At 36.3% G+C, this 19,847-nt stretch overlaps 1 protein-coding gene across 4 annotated transcripts in view; it reads right to left on the reverse strand.

Moving 5' to 3' along the window:
• LOC124793911 (probable ATP-dependent RNA helicase DDX60) overlaps positions 1–19,847 on the reverse strand; it is a 251,769-nt gene that overhangs the window by 147,712 nt on the left and 84,210 nt on the right. Inside the window, exon 1 of one of the 4 annotated variants that reach the window (XM_047258058.1) lies at positions 7,651–7,717. The exons of the other annotated variants lie outside the window; for them this stretch is intronic. Coding sequence (XP_047114014.1) covers positions 7,651–7,702 — 52 coding nt within the window. The 5' untranslated portion in view covers positions 7,703–7,717. Of the gene's footprint in view, positions 1–7,650; positions 7,718–19,847 lie in introns of those variants that run through there. 4 annotated transcript variants of the gene reach the window in all.

Here is a 19,847-nt window from a genome sequence, read left to right on the forward strand (position 1 = left end):
ACAAAAGTAGGGGAGAGTACCAACACCAGAGAGGTGGGTTCTCTCAAAATTAAAAATATCATAACAGTAACAGACAAAATAACTATGGTAACAGGAACAGTAGTCAAAATAGCAACAATTACAGACAAGACGCCAACTCAAATCAGAACAGACAGTATAGACAGGAAATCAATTAACCACCTCATTGGGGGCCTGTCAGTTTGAGGTGAGGAGAAAAACTTGTAACCAAACTAAGAGTAGGTCACACCACCAAAATCACACAGGTAACAGTAGGAACTACCAAGCTAATGGAAGTGAGTGTGGAAGTGAGCGTTTGGCATCATTGGCAGGGAGGCCCCCTATAGGGCAGGTCCAGCCGCCTTGGAGCAGGTCTTATTACATTCGGCACCACATTGGGCGACCTGCGCACCAGATGGGGATGAAATGATGATGAAGACAACACAACACCCAGTCCCTGAGCAGAGAAAATCCCCGACCCAACCCGGAATCGAACCCGGGCCCCTTAGAACGGCAGTCCGTCACACTGACCATTCAGCTATCGGGGTGGATACCAAGCTAAAAATGTAAATTAGCACTATGAATTTTGGAACTATATGTTAAAAGAATGAATAATGATGACACAAAGACACAAAATAATTATAAGCTTAGTGATGAGGACAAATTTATTTAACAAGTGTGTATCCAAGGATGGTTATAATGATGATTATAGTATTGCTAGTTTGTTTGTTAATGATGATGATGATGATCCAGTTTTGTCTGATGTAGTAGCAAGCCAAAATGATAACCTTGTACCCAAAAATATTGATGCTTTAGTAGCTGATCCAGATGACGATGATATAGCAGTAGAGAGATTTGACATTGTAGCTGGGGTCCATGCAGGTGCATGTGACTCATATGATGATGATGATGATGATGATGACTACAACATTATTTTGTTTAAAGAGGAGCTTGACGGGATGATTTTTGTAGAAGTATTGGCAGATGAAGATAATAATAGTCCAGTTAGTAGGTATTGATGATTTGATGAGTGATGATAAGGTACATGGAAGTCAGTGGTCTTCTACTGATGTCAGGGAGATTTTGGCTAAGAGTAACGATAAGAATGAATAAACTGAGCAGATAGGTTACAAAGTTTTAGAGGTTTTAAAAAAGCAAGAAGTCAGTGAAGAGACATGTAGCAGTGATGATGATTATTTGGAATTTGAGAACACACACAAATAAACAATGAGATAAGTGATAATTCAGGCAGGCAGCAAAGTATAATTAGTGAGTCCTCTTACACAGAAAGCATTAGTCTGTCAGATCCAGAAGAAGTTCAGTCTAATAACGATATGTCTTTGTATAATTTACTAACAGCTTCAGCGAATAAGCAACAGTCACACATTAATTTAGATTTTAAGGAAACAGAAAAGGAAGTGAAAGTTGATACACAAGAGGTATCTCGTAGTCTATATTTTGAAATAACAATTAAGAATTGGAAAAGCACGTGTCTAAGAGACACAGGTAGTCCTATTTGTTGTACATCTTGTAAATTAAGAGAAAGGTTGAAAAACAGTGCTTCATACATGGAATTTCCTGTAACAGGTGTTAAAATTAAGGGAGCTACAGGCAAGTGCAGTAAGCCAATTTCCAAACAGGCTTTGATTTCATTTTTAACTGGGGATTTATTGTTTGAACAAGGATGTTTTGTGGTGGTAGACCTAAATGAAGATATTCTGTTGGGCATGAATTGGATGATAAAATCAAATGCAATTTTTGATTGGGAAATTAAAAATATGTTTCACAGAACCAAAATCTGGTAGTTCTGGTGAGATCAAATTACATAATTACATTTAAAGTGTACAGAAAACTGCAGTAATCAGATAGGAGAAATTGAATTTTCTGATGACAAGTACACTGAAGGTTTAGAGGAGGAACAGGAGGACAATTCTGATAGTAATAGTTTTTCACAGTTTGCCAATGTCACAGTCAGTCAATGATAAAAGCAAATACTGCAGATGGCTTATCTAATTCTGAGAGGGAAGATTTAGATCAGTTTCTGAGAGAATATTGTGACGTTTTTTGTAATAAGCCAGGAAAGTTAAAAATTACGTCTGCAAATTAAAAAAGAGACAACATGATCCATTTTTTATCAAACCATACAGGGTCCCAATTTGCAAAAGAAAATTAGTGGAGAGGTAATTACAGAAGATGCTAAAATGGAGGATAGTGGAAAGGAGCAGCAGCCAGTACAATAATTCACTGGTTGTTGTTTCTAAGAAAGATGGAAGTGTTAGGCTTGTTTTGGATTCTCAATAAGTGTCAAATGCTTTGGAGAGGTCCAGAAACATTACAGATACAACTTGTTTTTCATCTAAGGGCTGTGTATTCTGTCAGCCTGGCAATCACTGATTCTGTAGATTTACTCTTCCTGAAACAATGCTGTGATGGTACATGAATGTTGTATTTGTGCAGATAATCAACTAATCTATGATATGAATATAATAGATGGAAACATTCCACGTGGGAAAAATATATCTAAAAACAAAGATGATGAGACTTACCAAACAAAAGCTCTGGCAGGTCGATAGACACACAAACAAACACAAACATACACACAAAATTCTAGCTTTCGCAACCAACGGTTGCTTCGTCAGGAAAGAGGGAAGGAGAGGGAAAGACGAAAGGATGTGGGTTTTAAGGGAGAGGGTAAGGAGTCATTCCAATCCCGGGAGCGGAAAGACTTACCTTATGGGGAAAAAAGGACGGGTATACACTCGCGCGCGCACACACACACACATATCCATCCGCACATACACAGACACAAGCAGACATTTGTAAAGGCCTTTACAAATGTCTGCTTGTGTCTGTGTATGTGCGGATGGATATATGTGTGTGTGTGTGTGTGTGTGTGTGTGTGTGTGTGTGTGTGTGTGTGTGTGTGTGTGCGAGTGTATACCCGTCCTTTTTTCCCCCATAAGGTAAGTATTTCCGCTCCCGGGATTGGAATGACTCCTTACCCTCTCCCTTAAAACCCACATCCTTTCGTCTTTCCTTCTCCTTCCCTCTTTCCTGACGAAGCAACCGTTGGTTGCGAAAGCTAGAATTTTGTGTGTATGTTTGTGTGTCTATCGACCTGCCAGCGCTTTTGTTTGGTAAGTCTCATCATCTTTGTTTTTAGATATAATCAACTAATCTATTATACATAAGCATTTCCAGGATTTTTGAGACCTGATATCAGTGAAACTGATCTGTAGTTGTTGGGGATCACGCTTACCCCCTTTCATCCTTGTCCCCTTTCTTGTACACTGGTATCATCCTGCTTATTTTCAGTTTTTCTGGAAAAATTCCTACTTTGAAGGAGCTGTTTGCTATATCCAGCAATGGTGAGATTATTTGCTCACTTACTTGCTTTATTATATGATTCGATATTTTGTCATTGCCAGCTGATTTCTTGGACTTCAGTTTTTGCATAATTTTCCTCAGTTCATCTTCTGTGACTGGTTTCAAGCCCATGGCTCTACTTGATTTTTTTGATAACTTAGTAACTTTCCTTTTGTGGACTATTTCCTTCCAATTTTACATTCCCTACCACATTTATATGGTTACCTTTGAGTATGTTAGCTACATCTCTACCATCTGTAACCACTGTGTTGTCTATTTTCTTTGATCTGATATCTGTTTTTATCAGCATTAATTGCATTCCAAGCTGCATTTACCTGCTTTTTGAGTTCATTATGGTGATATTAATTAATTGCTCTTGCTTTCACCTCTCTTATTAATTTTCTTTTGTAGCATTTTATGATTTTCAGCTTCACCCCTCTGTCTCAGATCCTGCAGCCTTCTTTGCAGCTTTATTATTTCATTGCTAATCCACTTTGTCTGATCCTGCAGCCTTTCTTGTCTCTTTACTTTGGGGAATGCTACATTATGGTGTTTAAGTATTGTAATAAATGAATCATACTTTTCATTTACATTCTGCCACTGTAGGGATTCATTCCAGATTTCACTGCTTAATATTGTTAGAAAGATGTTAATATGTTATACACTGATGTTCCTGATTTCTTTGGTTGTTCGTTTTGGTTCTGATATTATGTCCTTGCTTCTGTGCAAGCAGATCAGCTATCCATGATTATCAGACATTTCTTTTCAGACTACATGTGACTCATAGTTACACCTACTAATATTAGTAATGATGTTGTCAACAAATGTCTGGCTTTGAGACGTCACTACTGTCAGTGCAGATATTGTTGCCTCCATATTGTATTGCATTAGCAATTCTTCAAAATCTTGTCTTGGTTTTGATCCTTGCCCCATGTCATTATTGAAGTCTCCACTTATAATGATGTCTTTCTTTATAGTCATTCTTAGAAAGCTGTCAATTTTTTTCAGAAAGATGCTAAACTTGCCACTTGGTGATCTGTACAAGGAAAACAAACTAAAGTCATCAGTCAATACACCAGTAATTTCAGTCTTTTTCTCTAGGCCTGGGTAATCTTACACCTTTACTGCCTGCAGTCTTCAGGGGCTTGCCTGTTTTAACTGCTCCATCTTTAAGTTTAGATCTACAGAAGTAGCTGAATAAGATAAAATCCTTTATTGTCAAGTCGCTATCTGACTTTCAGTTAGACAATGTTCACTGATACATGGTATGTCTGGTTGTATTTCACTTAGGACTACTTCTGCTTCTAGTTTCTGATGCAGTATTTTCATGTAACTTTTCTTTTTCTGGCTTACATGTCGTGGGCTGTGTTCTGAGAGCATATTCTGTGGTCCCTCCTTTTCTTGTGTGGTGCTTATATTTTGCTTTTTCTGCTGCAGCAACTGATTTTTCACTCCCATTAAGCCATATTAGTTTCCCTTCCTCAGATGCCATACTTTCCTAGCTAGCAGTTTTCACACAGAAATTTGTTTGCGTCTATGAAAACTGCCCCAAGATGATCACACTGTTCTTTGACAGCATAATTTATTTTTGAGATACATTTATCACTCACTGACCTCCTTTTTGTGGCTCCACTAAGTACCAGCCAGGATTCCACATTGTCACTTCTTACTGAACAAATCACGTTTCTTGTTTCGTTAATAATTTCTTGTTCATTGCTGCTTCTTCACAAGTTTGTTCCAATGTGTATAAAGACACCACAATAATTAGTCTTGGTTTCAGAATCTATTTTTGTACTCATCTGTTTTGAATTTACCATATTTTTAAAATGTTTGCCGAGTTGTTGTGTTCTAATTTCCGATCTATGTTGATTTTTCAGTTGGGGACATAAATATTTTTCAGTAGTGAATCATCAATTATTAGTAACTCATTTTTGTTCCATTGCGTAGCTGTGGTCTTGCCTTTTCTTTTATTGTACGTCATCATCTTCCATTTATATATATCTACAGGTTTTTGGCTTGTTCAGTTTATCGTGACATCAGAAATGCTGGCTGTGTTGTTGTTTTCAGTGTTCGTATGTGTACCAGTGTTTTTTCATCTTGCTTTTTGTTTCAAACACACACAGTAGTGCTTTTCACATATTATCTATAATTTTTTTTTAAAAACAGAAGTATTGACAATAAATAGTGTTTCAATGTCACTTTGTAGTAGCTTTATAATTTCATTTTTTGAGTCCACTGCACTTCAAAGATCGGCCCTTTTGCCACTTAAACAGCTGTGGCACGTCCACAGAAAATCATCACTGATGAATTTCAGATTTACTTTTATGCACTTTTCATGTAACTAGAAGCTGCACTTTAAACTAACATTAAAATAAAACAAATGTGTTCTTTGTTTGGAAAATGTAGCGTCCTTGATATAGGCAAATTGGACAGATGTCAGCATACCATACACAGAATGCATCTAAATTATGAAGGAAAAAAATTTGTGTGTAAAATGATAAATGAAATCATTCCAAACAGGGAGAGAGCGAACAGCAAAATTCCATGTACCGGTATGGGACCAGTCTCAGCAGCAGAAGAAGCAGCATCATCAAAAGCAGCAGAATCATCAGTGGCAGGACCAACAGCTGAAACATCACCACATGCAGCAGAAACTGTTGCCCATCGTACATGCAACAGAAAGCAAATCCAGCATTTTTTATGGTGAGTAACACGAGAGAAAAGGATTCATTGCGTGAAACATCTCTTTTGTGTGTTCAGTATGAGTCTTCCACACCTCAAGCAATACTATCAACTAGTGTATTGGAAAAAGCCACTCCTAACAAACATCATGCAAATGCAGTGGTGAGCAAAAATCAAACTTTGTCTTTATTCCACCAAAATATATATTTAGTCTCAAGAATAAAATAGACCAATTACTAATAAATTTAAAAGACAAGTGTGAAAGTGAGCCTAATATACAGTGTTTCTCAGAACATCATGTTATGAGTGGAATCCACAGGCTACAAATGGAGGACTTTAGCTGCACATTACTGTAGATCTTTTATGAGAGGAAGTGGAGTTGCAATATTTGTAAAAAAACAATTTAGTGTATAAATTTCTAGGTTTAAGCAAATACTGTGATGAACAGCATTTTTAGATGTGTGGTATTGAGTTAACAGCAGATAGTGCGGCAGTTATTGTACTGGCTATTTACAGAGCACCTGCTTGAAATCTGAATGTATTTCCGAGACAAATATAATCATTTCCGTCCCACCTATGTAGGAAAACTAAATCAACCATTGTTATGGGTGACTTCAATGTGGACTTCTTAACAGAAAATAGAAACAAAATAGACTTTTAACACCTGATGTTCTGTTACAACTTAGTACCAGTGGTGGACACTCCAACTAGAGTAACAGCTGGTTCTAGCACTTTAACAGATAATGTATTTGTAGATAAGGATATTTATAGTAATTTAACTTTGAAAAATATTGTAAATGGCCTCTCTGACCATGAAGAGCAATTCCTCACTCTAAATCAAATAAATGTACAAAGGAAAGAAAATTTCATTTGGAAAAACTTTAGGATTATAAATGAACACACTATTGAAAGCTCAGCAATTACAGCTAGTGGGCCCGTCTCCTGTGTATGCTGCAATTGATGTTAACTCAAAATTTAATACATTTATCAATGAAGTTACAAGTCTCTTTGAAGAAAACTTTCCAAAAACAGTCAGTGAGAGAAAACATGTTAAAAGGTAACAACAGTCACTGTTCAAGAAATTGAAAGAGTTATTAAAGCTTTGAAAAGTAAAAACTCCACCAGGATTGGCAATATCCCTAACAAATTATTAAAATATTGCTGCGGCCATGTTAGTAAAGTCCTTTGCCACATTTTTGATGCATCACTTAAGCAAGGAATAGTTCCTGAGAGGCTAAAGTATGCAGTTGTAAAAGTGCTGTATAAGAAGGGAGATAAGACAGATGCTGCTATCAGCCAATATCACTACTGACAAGTTTTTGAAAGGTTTTAGAGAAACTAATGCATGCCAGGACAGTCAAGCATCTCGGGTATCAAAATATCCTCAGCGAAAGTCACTTTGGATTTCAGAAAGGTTTGTCAATAGAAGATGCAATATTTTCATTTGCTGGCAAGGCCTTGGAATCTATCAACAAAAAACTAAAGGTGGTTGGGATTTTCTGTGACCTAACAAAAGAATTTGACGGTGTCAGCCACCAGATTCTTTTACAAAAAGCTGCACATCTCGGTATAAGTGGTTCATCAGAGAAATGGCTTGACTCTTACCTGTCAAACAGGAAACAGAAAGTTGTAGTGGAGAGTCAAAATATAGTCCCATTATCTTCAGAACAGGGTACCATCATATGTGGAGTGCCCCAAGGCTCAGTTCTGGGCCCCCAACTTTTTATTATCTTTACAAATGATCTGCCTCTCTGTACGGAATATTGTAGATTCACCATTTTTGCTGATGTCACTACATTACTTATTGCTAATTCAGTACATAAACTTGAGGAAACAGCAAATAAGTTTTTAAGTGAAACAGTGAACTGGTTTAATATTAATGATCTTTCTTTAAAAATTGCACTAAAACAAACTACGTTCAGTTCCACACAACATTCAAAGATGAAGAAATAGTAGTAAAAATAGGTGAGCAGGTGATAACCAGGGTTGATACCTCAAATAACTTAGGCTCGTACTGACAGCAAACTGAACTGGTCAAGCCAAATCCTGGATCTATGCAAAAGATTGAGTTCAGCAACTTACATATTACGCATTGTTTCTTCTTATAGAAGTATGGAAACCGTGAAGTCAGCCTATTATGGTTATTTTCATGCCATTATGGCATATGGAATTATATTTTGTGGTAATCAGTCACTAGCTAAAAAAGTAGTGTGCAGAAAAAAGAGCCATAAGAGTCATTTGTGGAGTCCATCCTAGAGCCACATGGACGAATCTTTTAAGAATTTGGAATCCTTACATCCACTGCGCAATATACATTCTCTTTTATGTGCTTCATAAGGAAAGAAAACCTCATTTTTAAAGTGAATACTGAGTATCATAGTTATGAGACGAGAAGAAAATATGATATCCACTATGAACAGTCAAATGTAAGTATGGCACAGAAAGGAGTCCATTTCACTGGCTGTAAGATTTTTAATGCCCTCCCTTCAAGAATGAAGTGTTTGGTAGAAGATGAGCTCTTGTTTAAAAAAACTTTAAGACAGTTCCTATTAGAAGGATCATTTTATATGATAGAAGAGTTCCTGAACTACAGTGTTTGGCATTTTTGCATTGTTAAATGCAAATGTGTGCCCAAATCTACATTTGTAATCCTGACTATTGTGTATTGTAAACACATATTTTGCAATATTTATTTTCCGTAACACTTATTATTTTGTAATATTTATCTCTCAAAATTGATTTTCTGTAGTAGAACCTAAGTTACTGTTTACAAAAGGCAGCCAAGATGAAGCCGATGACACTTAGCCGACAAGAAGCATGGAGGACCAGAAACAGAAACACAGCGAGTGAATGAAAGACGTTTGGGCAGCAAGGAAGGCAGCAAAAGGAATTGGGCCATGTAGTTTAGTCCAACTGCACTCTTTAAAAGCAAAACATCAATAATAATAATAATAATAATAAGAATATATGTGCTGCCATAGATTTCTGACATGTTCCATATCCTGTGATACAGTCACAACATGGATCACTGGAACAAGAGAGAAATAAATAAAATTAAATAAAGCACAAAACACCTTTCGTCACTCGCTTTTCACATTCCCTGCACAAAGGACTGATTATTTTTTGCCTTTTTAATGAGAGAGAAGGAACAACTTTTCAGACTTCTGTTTGAAATTCCATCAAGTCTCCATGAGCTTTTGTTTCTTAGAATTTTTATAACGGCTTTAATTTCAGTGACGAATATTGGTGCTACTTCTAGTTGCTTAAAGTTTTGTGGAATGACATTTTTAATATATCCTCTTGCTTCTTCAACTGAATCATTTCATCCTATATTTACTGCTACATTTTGATAGTGATAGTTAAAAGAACTTGCAACTTATGAATTATCTCCACAACACTATCATTTAATTTGATTGTTATGGAATCTTATACACTGACTGGCTGTCCCGCCTCCCATTTGACAATATGCCACATACTTTTAATCTTATTATCTGAATTATTTAGTTTTGCCAGGACACGCATACTTCTGGAACTTTTTATGACTTTCTTTACAATACTACAGTACTGTCATAGTATGCAAGTAAAATTAGATCTTGACTTACTCTTGCCTTTACATAAGTTTCCCTCTTCCTCTTACACAAGATTTTAATTCCATTATTTATTCAAGGCTTACTTCTTTTTCAAAATGGATCTTCTGAATACCTTTTAAAAAAGAAACTTTCAAATATTGTCACAAATTTACATAAAAGGGTGAATATTGTCAGATGTTGAGTGATCACTGTGAAAGCCACACAGACGATGCATAGTGGTGTGACAATATGAGAGAAGGAAAGTTGCTACTCACCATATAGCGGAGATGCTGAGCCGCGATAGGCACAATAAAAAGATTCACACAATCGTAGCTTTCGGCTATTAAGGCCTTTGTCAGCAGTAGACACACATATACACACGCACATGAACACGCACATACACACTCACTCATGCAAGCGCAACTTGCACACACATCTGCAGTCTGAGAGAGCTGAAACTACTGGTAGTTTCAGCTCCCTGAGACTGCAAATGGGTGTGCAAGTTGCGCTTACGTGAGAGTGCGTGTGTGCGAGTGTGTATGTGTGTCTACTGCTGACAAAGGCCTTAATGGCCGAAAGCTATGATTGTGTGAATCTATTTATTGTGCCGATCACGGCTCAGCATCTCCGATATATGGTGAGTAGCAACTTTCCTTCTCTCGTATTGTTACATTCCATCCTGGATTTTCGATTGTTTGCATAGTTGTATGAGACAGCTTTATCAGGACATGACAGATTTTGAAAAGAGGATCATAGTGGATCTCCATTTGGTTGGCTAGTAAAATGGTGTAATATGCTGATTTGAAGGGCATTCTGATATGGCAGCAGCCCACTGTTGGCCAGCATGGGAATGTGAGGGCAGAGGTACTTGCCATCAAGGCTCCAGACGACAATGTCTGACCAACATAAGGGAAGATCACCACTGTGTGCACCAAGCACATCATAGCCCCTCCACACTTGTGCCTGTCACCTGAGAACAAGAAATGAACTCCCTGCAACATTCTGGTACACCCCACACCATTTTTCACAGACTAGCAGCACCCAGACTAGGAAATTACTGTCCCATGCATAGGCTGCTCTTAACACTAGAACACAAACTGCTGATAAATGGTGTCACATTGTGTTCAACAGTGAATCATACTTCTACACTGCCCCGGATGACCATCACTGGGAATATGGCAATGACCTGGGAGTGGTTCCTTTCCTCCAATGTTTTGGAAAGGTTCAGCAATGTCACTGCTGACATCATAGTTTTCAGAGTCATCAGTTATGACTTCAGGTCACAGCTGGTAGTGATTGAGGGAATTCTGACAGCACAAAGGTCCATCACATACATCCAGTGTCAACACGTTACCTCTATGCGACAATATCAGGGTGTCCTTTTTCGATGGGACAATTCCTGTCCACACATGGCACATGTCTCTATGAACTGCCTGGATGATGTCGAGGTAAACCTGTAGCTAGCTAGATCCCCATACCTGTCTCCAATAGAACACATCAGGGACCAACTCTAATCAACTTTGTCCCAGCGCCAATATCCAAGATATCAACCACTAGTTAAAACAGTAGTGGGCCAGCTTGCCTCAGGAGAAGATACAATTGCTTTATGACACCCTCCCCAATTGAAGCAGTGCATGGATCCAGGGCAGAGGAGGTACAGTCACAGTGATAAGTGGGTTCATACTGCCCAGTTCTTTATCAATTTGAACATATTTTACAATCACTAAAATAAAGACACATATCTTCTCAATCCATAATATTTTGTTTTGTTTACTCCTCCCGTTCTGGATTCTTGTTGAGCAGTGTATAATAAAATTTCTAGGACTTCCAGCTGCATCAAGTGGTTATACATCCATGATAAATCCAGTTGATGCTGGAAGAGACCTACTGAAAATTGTCACGTGATCCAATCTCTAGGATAATGAGGAAGATGTCGCACTGCTATAGCGGTCACCACTAGATGAGTATTATCAAGACTCTCCACACTTAGGCATCTAGGCCGCTAATGGTGAAATGTGAATTATGTTTTAATTCATCTCTTGACATACATTTGCAATCCATTTGGTTTGTGTACAGAAGACATGTCAAAAATTTATAATACAGTTACAATGATTTTTACATTAATAACTAATAGCACTACAATAAATAATAACACTATAAAGATATTTCTTGTAATGTGTAACATGTTGTATTCAGCTCAAATTTCCAGTTTGTCCTGCATGAATTCATCCACTGTGTAATAACACTTCAGTGTCAGTACCTCACATAGCTTTCTTTTATATGAACCTAAATTAATCTGCTTCATCTTGTTTCCTTCTAATTTATTACAAATTTTCATTCCCATGTATTGAGGTCTCTGGGAATACAATCTGAGGCGGCAGGTGGGGAGCATAAAATTTTCTTTGTTTCTAGTATCATGTGAATGGACAAAATAGTTTCCCTCAAATAATTCATGTCTGGTGTACAAAAATATAATAATCTCATATATGTATAAGGATGGCAGAGTTAATATTTTAAGTTTTCTAAATAATGGTAGACATGTTTCTTTGTGATTTACAGTGCACATATTTTGAATGATTTTTTTTCTGTATTTTTAGTATCCGCACTATGTTTGTTGAGTTCCCCCAAAAACAATACTATACCTAATAATTGATTCCAAGTAGCTTGTATATGCTATTTTTTGTGTGTCCATGTCAGTCGCAGTCGATAATCAATAATATTTGCATTGCAAATGCAAAGCTGCTCAGTTTGTTTGCCAGGTATTCAATGTGTGCCTGCCAGCTCAAATTTTTATCTACATTTAAACCCAATAATTTGACTGAGTCAACTTCTTCCATATCTTGGTTGTTCTGTACAATCTTAATCTGCTCACATTTTGACTGTGTGGATTTGAACTGCTTCACGTAAGTCTTAGATATGTTTAGATTCAACCCATTTAGCTGAAATAAAATTCCTAAGGTACTGATCACAGATTTGGGAATTTTTTCCGAATGGTTTATGACCTGACTAAAATACACAAGGAGGAAACATGCCTAGGATCTATCATTAACACCACTGAATCAGTGACATCTTCGTAGTCTAGTTACACCAAGAATGGATCATTACACATACCCCATAAAGAATACATATGATTTTACCAGCCAAATTAAGAATCTGTGCCTTGGAGAAAGTGATATTATGGTCAGTTTTGATGTGTCCACATCATTCATGTGTTCCCAACAAAGGCTCAATAGATCTGTTTACCAAATTCTTTTATATCACAGTGGTGGATCTACTGAAGCACACCCTGAGTACTTCAATTCGACAGATGGTTTTCCAATGGGGTGTCATTTAGCCCCTACTATAGCTAACCTGTTCATGGAACAATTTGAGGACATGCCTTGGACACAGTGCCTGCAAAAGTCAAGTTGGGTTTACCACTTTCTCAATGACACATTCAGTGTCTGATAAAATGGGTATGAAAAAGTGGGAAAGTTGTGGGACCGCCTCATTAGTATCCCTTATATCACATTTACAATGTGAGATTGAAAGAGATGAATCCTGCCCTTCCGTAACCCTTAATTCACTAGGTGTGGTCTCTTGGGTCACACGAAAATTTTTGAATTTGCTCTCCAAAGCCAGTTGTGGTGGAATGCTTCTATACTCCCCCTACCCTCCTTAAATTGACAAGCATATGACGTTTTGTTGTCGGCTGCATTATCGCCTTATGTGTTTATTGTTGACACTTCTTACTGACAGGTGTTGGAATCTCCTAGACCACGCCTCATGAACTACGTACCTGTTTTCTTCAGTACAGTACTCAAAATATGTTCACATGAATTTGTCAGTTTTAACTTTCCCGAGTTTGATGAAATTGTTAGCTGGTCTATGAAGGAAGACATCAGTGGTATAAATCAAGAAATAAACAAAAGAGACAACATTAATCTGCGATCACAGTTATAAGCTATCAAACAAAAGTATTATTCAGAGAAAGAACTTCAGGAAAGTTGTGATGGGGATCTGTCTGTTTCGCCAATGAAATACTTAAAGTGTCTGTTAAAATTGAATGTGTTCTGACTGGTGATAAGAAAAATGTAGTTCCCAGTAATTCATGTGAATTTGACTGAGTTTCTTTTGTAGCTATTGCGTGGAATATTTATACACAAATTTAAACTCTGGAATTAAGTTCTAAATGGAAATTTATTTGCTACAGAGATTGTATAATTTTTCAGAATGTAAAATTCAGTACTCTAACAGTCTATTTACGTTACTATTTAAAATAACCACGCAAAATCATGTGCTTTTGTGTGATAAGTAGTAAACTACTGCACGCTCTGTTTAGTGCAATAAAATAAACTAGAAGCATTTAAACAACACTTAATTAATTGTGAAAATAAATGTTATATAGCATAAATTAAAAATCTCATGATTTTTGTCTTAAATCTCAGTTTAAACATAGGAATCCAAGAGACTCCACCTCGTGATATATGTTACAGAAAAGTCACCTCACGAGTTAAGGGTTAACATCTTCCAGTGAAAAACCCAAAAGTTGTCTTAGTCACAGTGTACACAGGACACCAACTCATATTGATATCTGCGCACTTCCAGCCATCACCACCTTATCCAAGGAAGCACTGTTCCAAAGATCTTAGTTCTTCTGCAGAAGCGCCTCTGATGCTGAAAAATTGCCACAAGAACTGAACCAAAGTCATCTGTGACAATGGTTATCCTGCTCTCACAGAGTGTGTCCACTGGGAAGTCTCATTGTGCAGTAAGGGACAAGCAGACAGCACTGCAAAAACTCAAGTGCAGTCCATCAGCAGACAACTTGGGAGCTTTTCAGATAGTATGAGCGAAAGGCCACTGGATAGTGAAGGAGGACAAGAAGTGATCATGACAAAAGTTTGTGAAGTTCATTAACCAGTCAACTTCTGCCACTGTAGTATGGGAATCAGTAAGGAAGATCTCTAGGAAAAGGATGTAATGTTCATTAGCTGACATACAGACAAAGGAATCCCAAAAGTCACACCTGTGGAGATAACACAGAACGTGGCATGGTATGTTTATGATGAAGAATTGTCCATGAGTCCAGATCCTGGTTTTCAGGGCCGTCACAAAAGTAGGGAGAGGAGACAAATTCATTTCAACTCCAAAACTGAAGAGGCTTATAACCTCCCTTTTGCCATGTGGGAACTGAACGTAACATTACAGCAGCTCACAAGATCGGCCACAGGCCAGAGTGAACTGATACATTACAGTATACTACAACACCTTAACTCTGAATTTATAGAAATCCTACTTGCCATTTTGAATAAAATATGAAGTGACAGTCAATATCCTCATCCTCGGGAGGGAATCAATAACAATTCCCATTCTTAAAACAGGGCAGGACCACACACAGCCAAGCAGATTGAAAAGTAACAGTCTAATTGAAATCCATTCAAACACATAAATTTTAACCATAAACAGTAATTTCTGACATAGAGGTGTATGGAAATATGTACTTGTGGAAAAGTTACAAAGAAAATAATTATTGAATCTTAATTACACTAATGTGTAGAAGCCCTGTAAATTAAGGGAACAATTCCCATGAAGGGAGCCTCTAGTAATCAATAAAAAATGTAAATCTATTGTTGTAAATACATATTCGAGAAGTTATGCTCGAATTGAATAACAGACATGTACTTATATCGTACTGTACTAGCTGTTCTGGAGTAAACATACATTTATATATGTATTTTCAGTTTTTCTATGTCAATTTTAATTGTTCATTAATCAAAAAATGATTCTAAACAATGCCGAGGATTGTTCGGGATTTTTAAGAAAGTATAACTAGTTACAGCCATGTTGGCAAATGGGGTCAGTACTTTGAGTGTATTTGGACAGAAAGCATGTAGCTTGTTGACCACGATTTATTTCATTATTGTAAGTATGTTACAACTTAATCAGATTTGTCAAGATGCTCGATTTATTTCATTATTGTAAGTATGTTACAACTTAATCAGATTTGTCAAGATGCTTTTATTTACTTTGAGATTGTAATAAATCTTCAGTGAAAACATTATACTAGATTAATTATTTTTAAAAAACCTTATAGTAGTTTTTTTATTTTTATTTTATTTTTTTTTATTTTTTTTTTACAAAAGCTGTTTTCCAGGAGTTCCGCTGCGACAGATTGCCAGGTATGATGAGTAAATTAACACATAGAACATTACAAGTAGTGTATGGAGCTGGAATGCAGTGTAATTCTGCAAAATAATCTAGTATTTTGTTTCAGAGTTAATTTGCTTGTTAAATTATTATTCCATTTTTTCGAAAACTGAAAACCGAAGAAAGTGAGTAACACTACAAAGGACTTAATGATACTTATGTGAGAATGCAATTTGGAGAACCAACTGTAAGTAGAAAACTTATTTGAATTTTTACTTTTGGAAATTGATTTTTCATCTGCATTGTCATTATGGAGGATAATAGGGAGGTTAACAGCCATAGGGAAGTTGACGATAATGGGGAGGTTAATGGAAACATGCAAAATAGCATACATATTACTGATAATAATGTAGTTAATTGGGACAATGGAATTGGAGAGAATAGTGACCACAGTAGTGTATGTTCACCCTTTCTTGGATTTGAACCTAACGTATCAGCCTTGGATATGTTAGTTCAGCTTATGGAAGAACAAAAATGGTCAAATGATGAGTGTAGAATCACTCTTTATCAAAAGCTTGATTCGAGCGATAAAAAATTAGACAAGCAAGGAACCCAAATTTGCGAGACAAAAGAGAGTTTAGAAAAATGCTGGGAAAAAGAAGACGAAAATTATAGCGGAAATTGTCACCTTGAAACAGGAATACCAAAAATTCGAAGAGAGACTAGATTCCGTGGAAAATTTCGAAAAGGTTGCTACTGTAGAGGTGTTACAATTGAAAAAGCTCAAAAAAGATTTTGTAAAGAAATTCACAGTAACAGACCAAAATATACAAAATTTCACTAAAATCACAAATGAGAATTTCGCAGAATTAGAAGAAGATGTAGGCACTTGTTTAGGCAAAATTTTGAACTTCAAATCTAAATTTCAAGAAATCGAAGATTCCGTTGCTGTGAAATCTTTCTGTAGTTATAGTCGATTGTGGAACAATATACATCCAGTTGATTTCATGTACTGAATAAAAGATAACTTCACTGATAAAATGAGCGATAGTTTGAAAATTAAATTTTTTAAAAAGTTTTTGGATGGGGCGGCTTTGTGAACCAGTCAATCAAACCAGAAATGTTGTTTAATGAGGTAGAACGAGATTTCATGAACAAATTCTGGTCAGAAACTAAATAAGCGAGAATTAAGTCAGAATTTTTGAATGGGCCAAATTTCAAACCGGGTAGTGGACACATGACAATCTTTTGTGAACAACAATTACACTTTGGTGCATCTTGATAAACCACTGGACGAGATGATTCAGATAGATTCTTTAAAAATGTAGATTGCCGAACAGGGTACAGTGCAGTCTTGTCTATGGACCTGATGATACAATTGAACCATTTCTTAGATATATAGATAAATTAAATTTAGCATGGGAGAGAAATGACAAATATAATGACAGACCTGATGATAGCAGGAATAACAATAACAGAGCTTTCAATGATCATTTTAATAGCAGATTCAGAAATGACGACAGAAGAAATGGGGAGAGGAATGATAGGCAGAGACAAGAGAACAGGAATTTCGAACCAAGAAATAGGCAGTGGGGAAAAAATCAGAGAAACATTAGACAATTTTGAAAATAGAAGAAATGGTCCAGTAAACTAAGACCTGCCTCTTTCGGAGCCTGGTGAAATGGGGCAAATAGACGTGGAAATTACAATCAGGCACATTGTATTAAGTTCAGAAGGGGCAGAACAAATAGAACATACCAAAATTTTGTACCCAGAAAACAACCTGAACTGAATAGAGTGAAGTTTGATAGGGAATTTTGGGAATTTTTTTATCTGAAAACAAAGATGAACAAAAAAGTAAAGAATCTGAATTTGAATTAGAAGAAAACACTTTGACAAATTTCTTTAACAGTAGTAATGCAGTAGTAGTTGTTGATAGTAATGAGAACAGATCTGATGAGTATGGTTTAGTGAGAATGTTGAGTGACTGTGAAATGAGTGAAAAAGCTGATACTGGTGCTGTATGTTTGAAAGGTGATGTTCAGGTGCTTGGCAATGGAAATGAGAATGACAGAGTAATTCCAGATGAAATTGCAGTAGATAACAGGCAGGAAAATGAGGATGTGGTAGAACAGAGTAGTCACAGTGTTGAGGTTGTTGAGGAAATGTGTGAAGAGAGAAATGAGTTTGGTCTTGAAAATAATATTAAGTGTGATGAGAATGTTTCAGATGATGATGATAATGATGTTGATGATGATATGTTACTTACAGAATTAGATGGATGGTATATGTAGAAGTTAAAATTAATGATTTGATGCTCAATAATTCTGGAAATTCTGGTGTGTGTTCGAGTAATGAGTTAGAAACCAGTAGAGCAGAGCCTGATAGATTAATGTTACCAGTTGATGTTAGTGATGTTGTGTCTGAATGTGTTTGTGAAAATGGAAAAGAAGATCTAGTTAGTGATAGAGTACTAAGTGTAGTCAATGACTATAGAGTCAAATGTTAGTATGGTGATCAAAAGTGTAAGGTCTTAAGTCAAATCTGTCAAAGTGTGTACTCAGATAATACAGTTGCTATGAAAAACTTGGAATGGTTACCTAAAAGTAATTCAATCAGTGAATGTGTACAAGTAGTGGAGGAAGGGAATGTGTGTGTTGAAATCAGTGGCTTGCAGACAGATTTTAGGGAGATTTGCAAAAACAATTACCTAGTTAATGAAAGTACCACAAAACTGAATAAACAACCAGCAAATAGTAAACTTGTGTTGAAGAACGTATACTCCATGCCACACATACAAATCCGTGTTGTACACCTTGTCATGCCACGCTATGAATATTCTGACCCAATAATAATAAAAACACTAACTGAAAGAAAATTACAACTCATAAAAAGCTCAATAAATGTTTGCTGCTTTTAGCAAATTCGAACACTGAGAAGTGAGAACTCGGATAACTTAACACATTTGAAGCTCATACTGTAAAATATTTTTTTGTAGTTTATACTCATATTTCTTTTATGTGTGAATATTTGTATATTTTTACCTATATTTTGTCTATTCATAGAGTGGGGGTTGAAAAGAGTATATTTGAACATTTGTGTATGCTTTTACCTGGCACAGAATGGGGGTTGTTTGACTTTTATGTAGGACCATTTGAATTTGTTGTTATTTGGAGGAATGTGACACAACTGATATTGTGCAGACAACCTTGATCAACTGTTGAGCATCAGGATATTTGTTCTCTGATATTAGACGCACCATTGGAATTTTATCTGTTGTGCATCTTACTTTACACAGTCAAGATCATACTGTATACTTTAGCAAACTCTACGGTGAGTACTTTAACCCAGTGAAAGTGAAATAACCAATAAGAGGAAATTTATTTGCATTTTTGTTATCACTGAATATTTGAATCTTTCTTTAAATTCTTATGTCCATCATAAATTATGAATTATATAGTGATTTGAGGAGTTGAAATAGTTGAGAATACATTCTGTGCACTGTATAGTCAAGGCAAAATCTGGGGGTGAACATCCTCTCAGAAACATTTTTCAGTAGTATTGTGACGAAATTTAACAGGTATGGGAACTTTCATAGATATACCATGTGGTATATGGTGCCTAACCCCAGCCACTGACTCCATATTTATTTTCTGGAATCACTCCCCTTTTACTATCCTATCTTGTTAGTAGAGCAGTTAGGATCCTTCTACTATCCTAGAGTATACAGTGTGCAACTTGTAAGACACAAGACTATATCTTGATCCGGCAATTAACTTAAGAGTGTGAAAGAACAAAACAACACTAATTTCAAATTTTTTTGCAACCTGTATTTTCAAAGTGATATCCATTTTTCTTATTAAGATTCGTCATGTAGTGATTTGCTACTGTGTACCAGTAAAATATGAACAGAGTAATTTAGTACATGGTCCTTCAATGAGAAGGAAAAGATTTATTACATGAAACTTTCAATGAAAAAAAAAAAAAAAAAAAAAAAAAAAAAAAAAACTATGGTGTGACTGACTCTGACTGTTTGTGTGGTATGGATATTAAATATCTGACAAATGACGTTCAAAAATATTGTGCGATTCTATCAAAGCTATG

The sequence above is a fragment of the Schistocerca piceifrons genome, chromosome 1, assembly GCF_021461385.2.
Source record: "Schistocerca piceifrons isolate TAMUIC-IGC-003096 chromosome 1, iqSchPice1.1, whole genome shotgun sequence".
Classification (NCBI taxonomy): Eukaryota; Metazoa; Arthropoda; class Insecta; order Orthoptera; family Acrididae; genus Schistocerca; species Schistocerca piceifrons.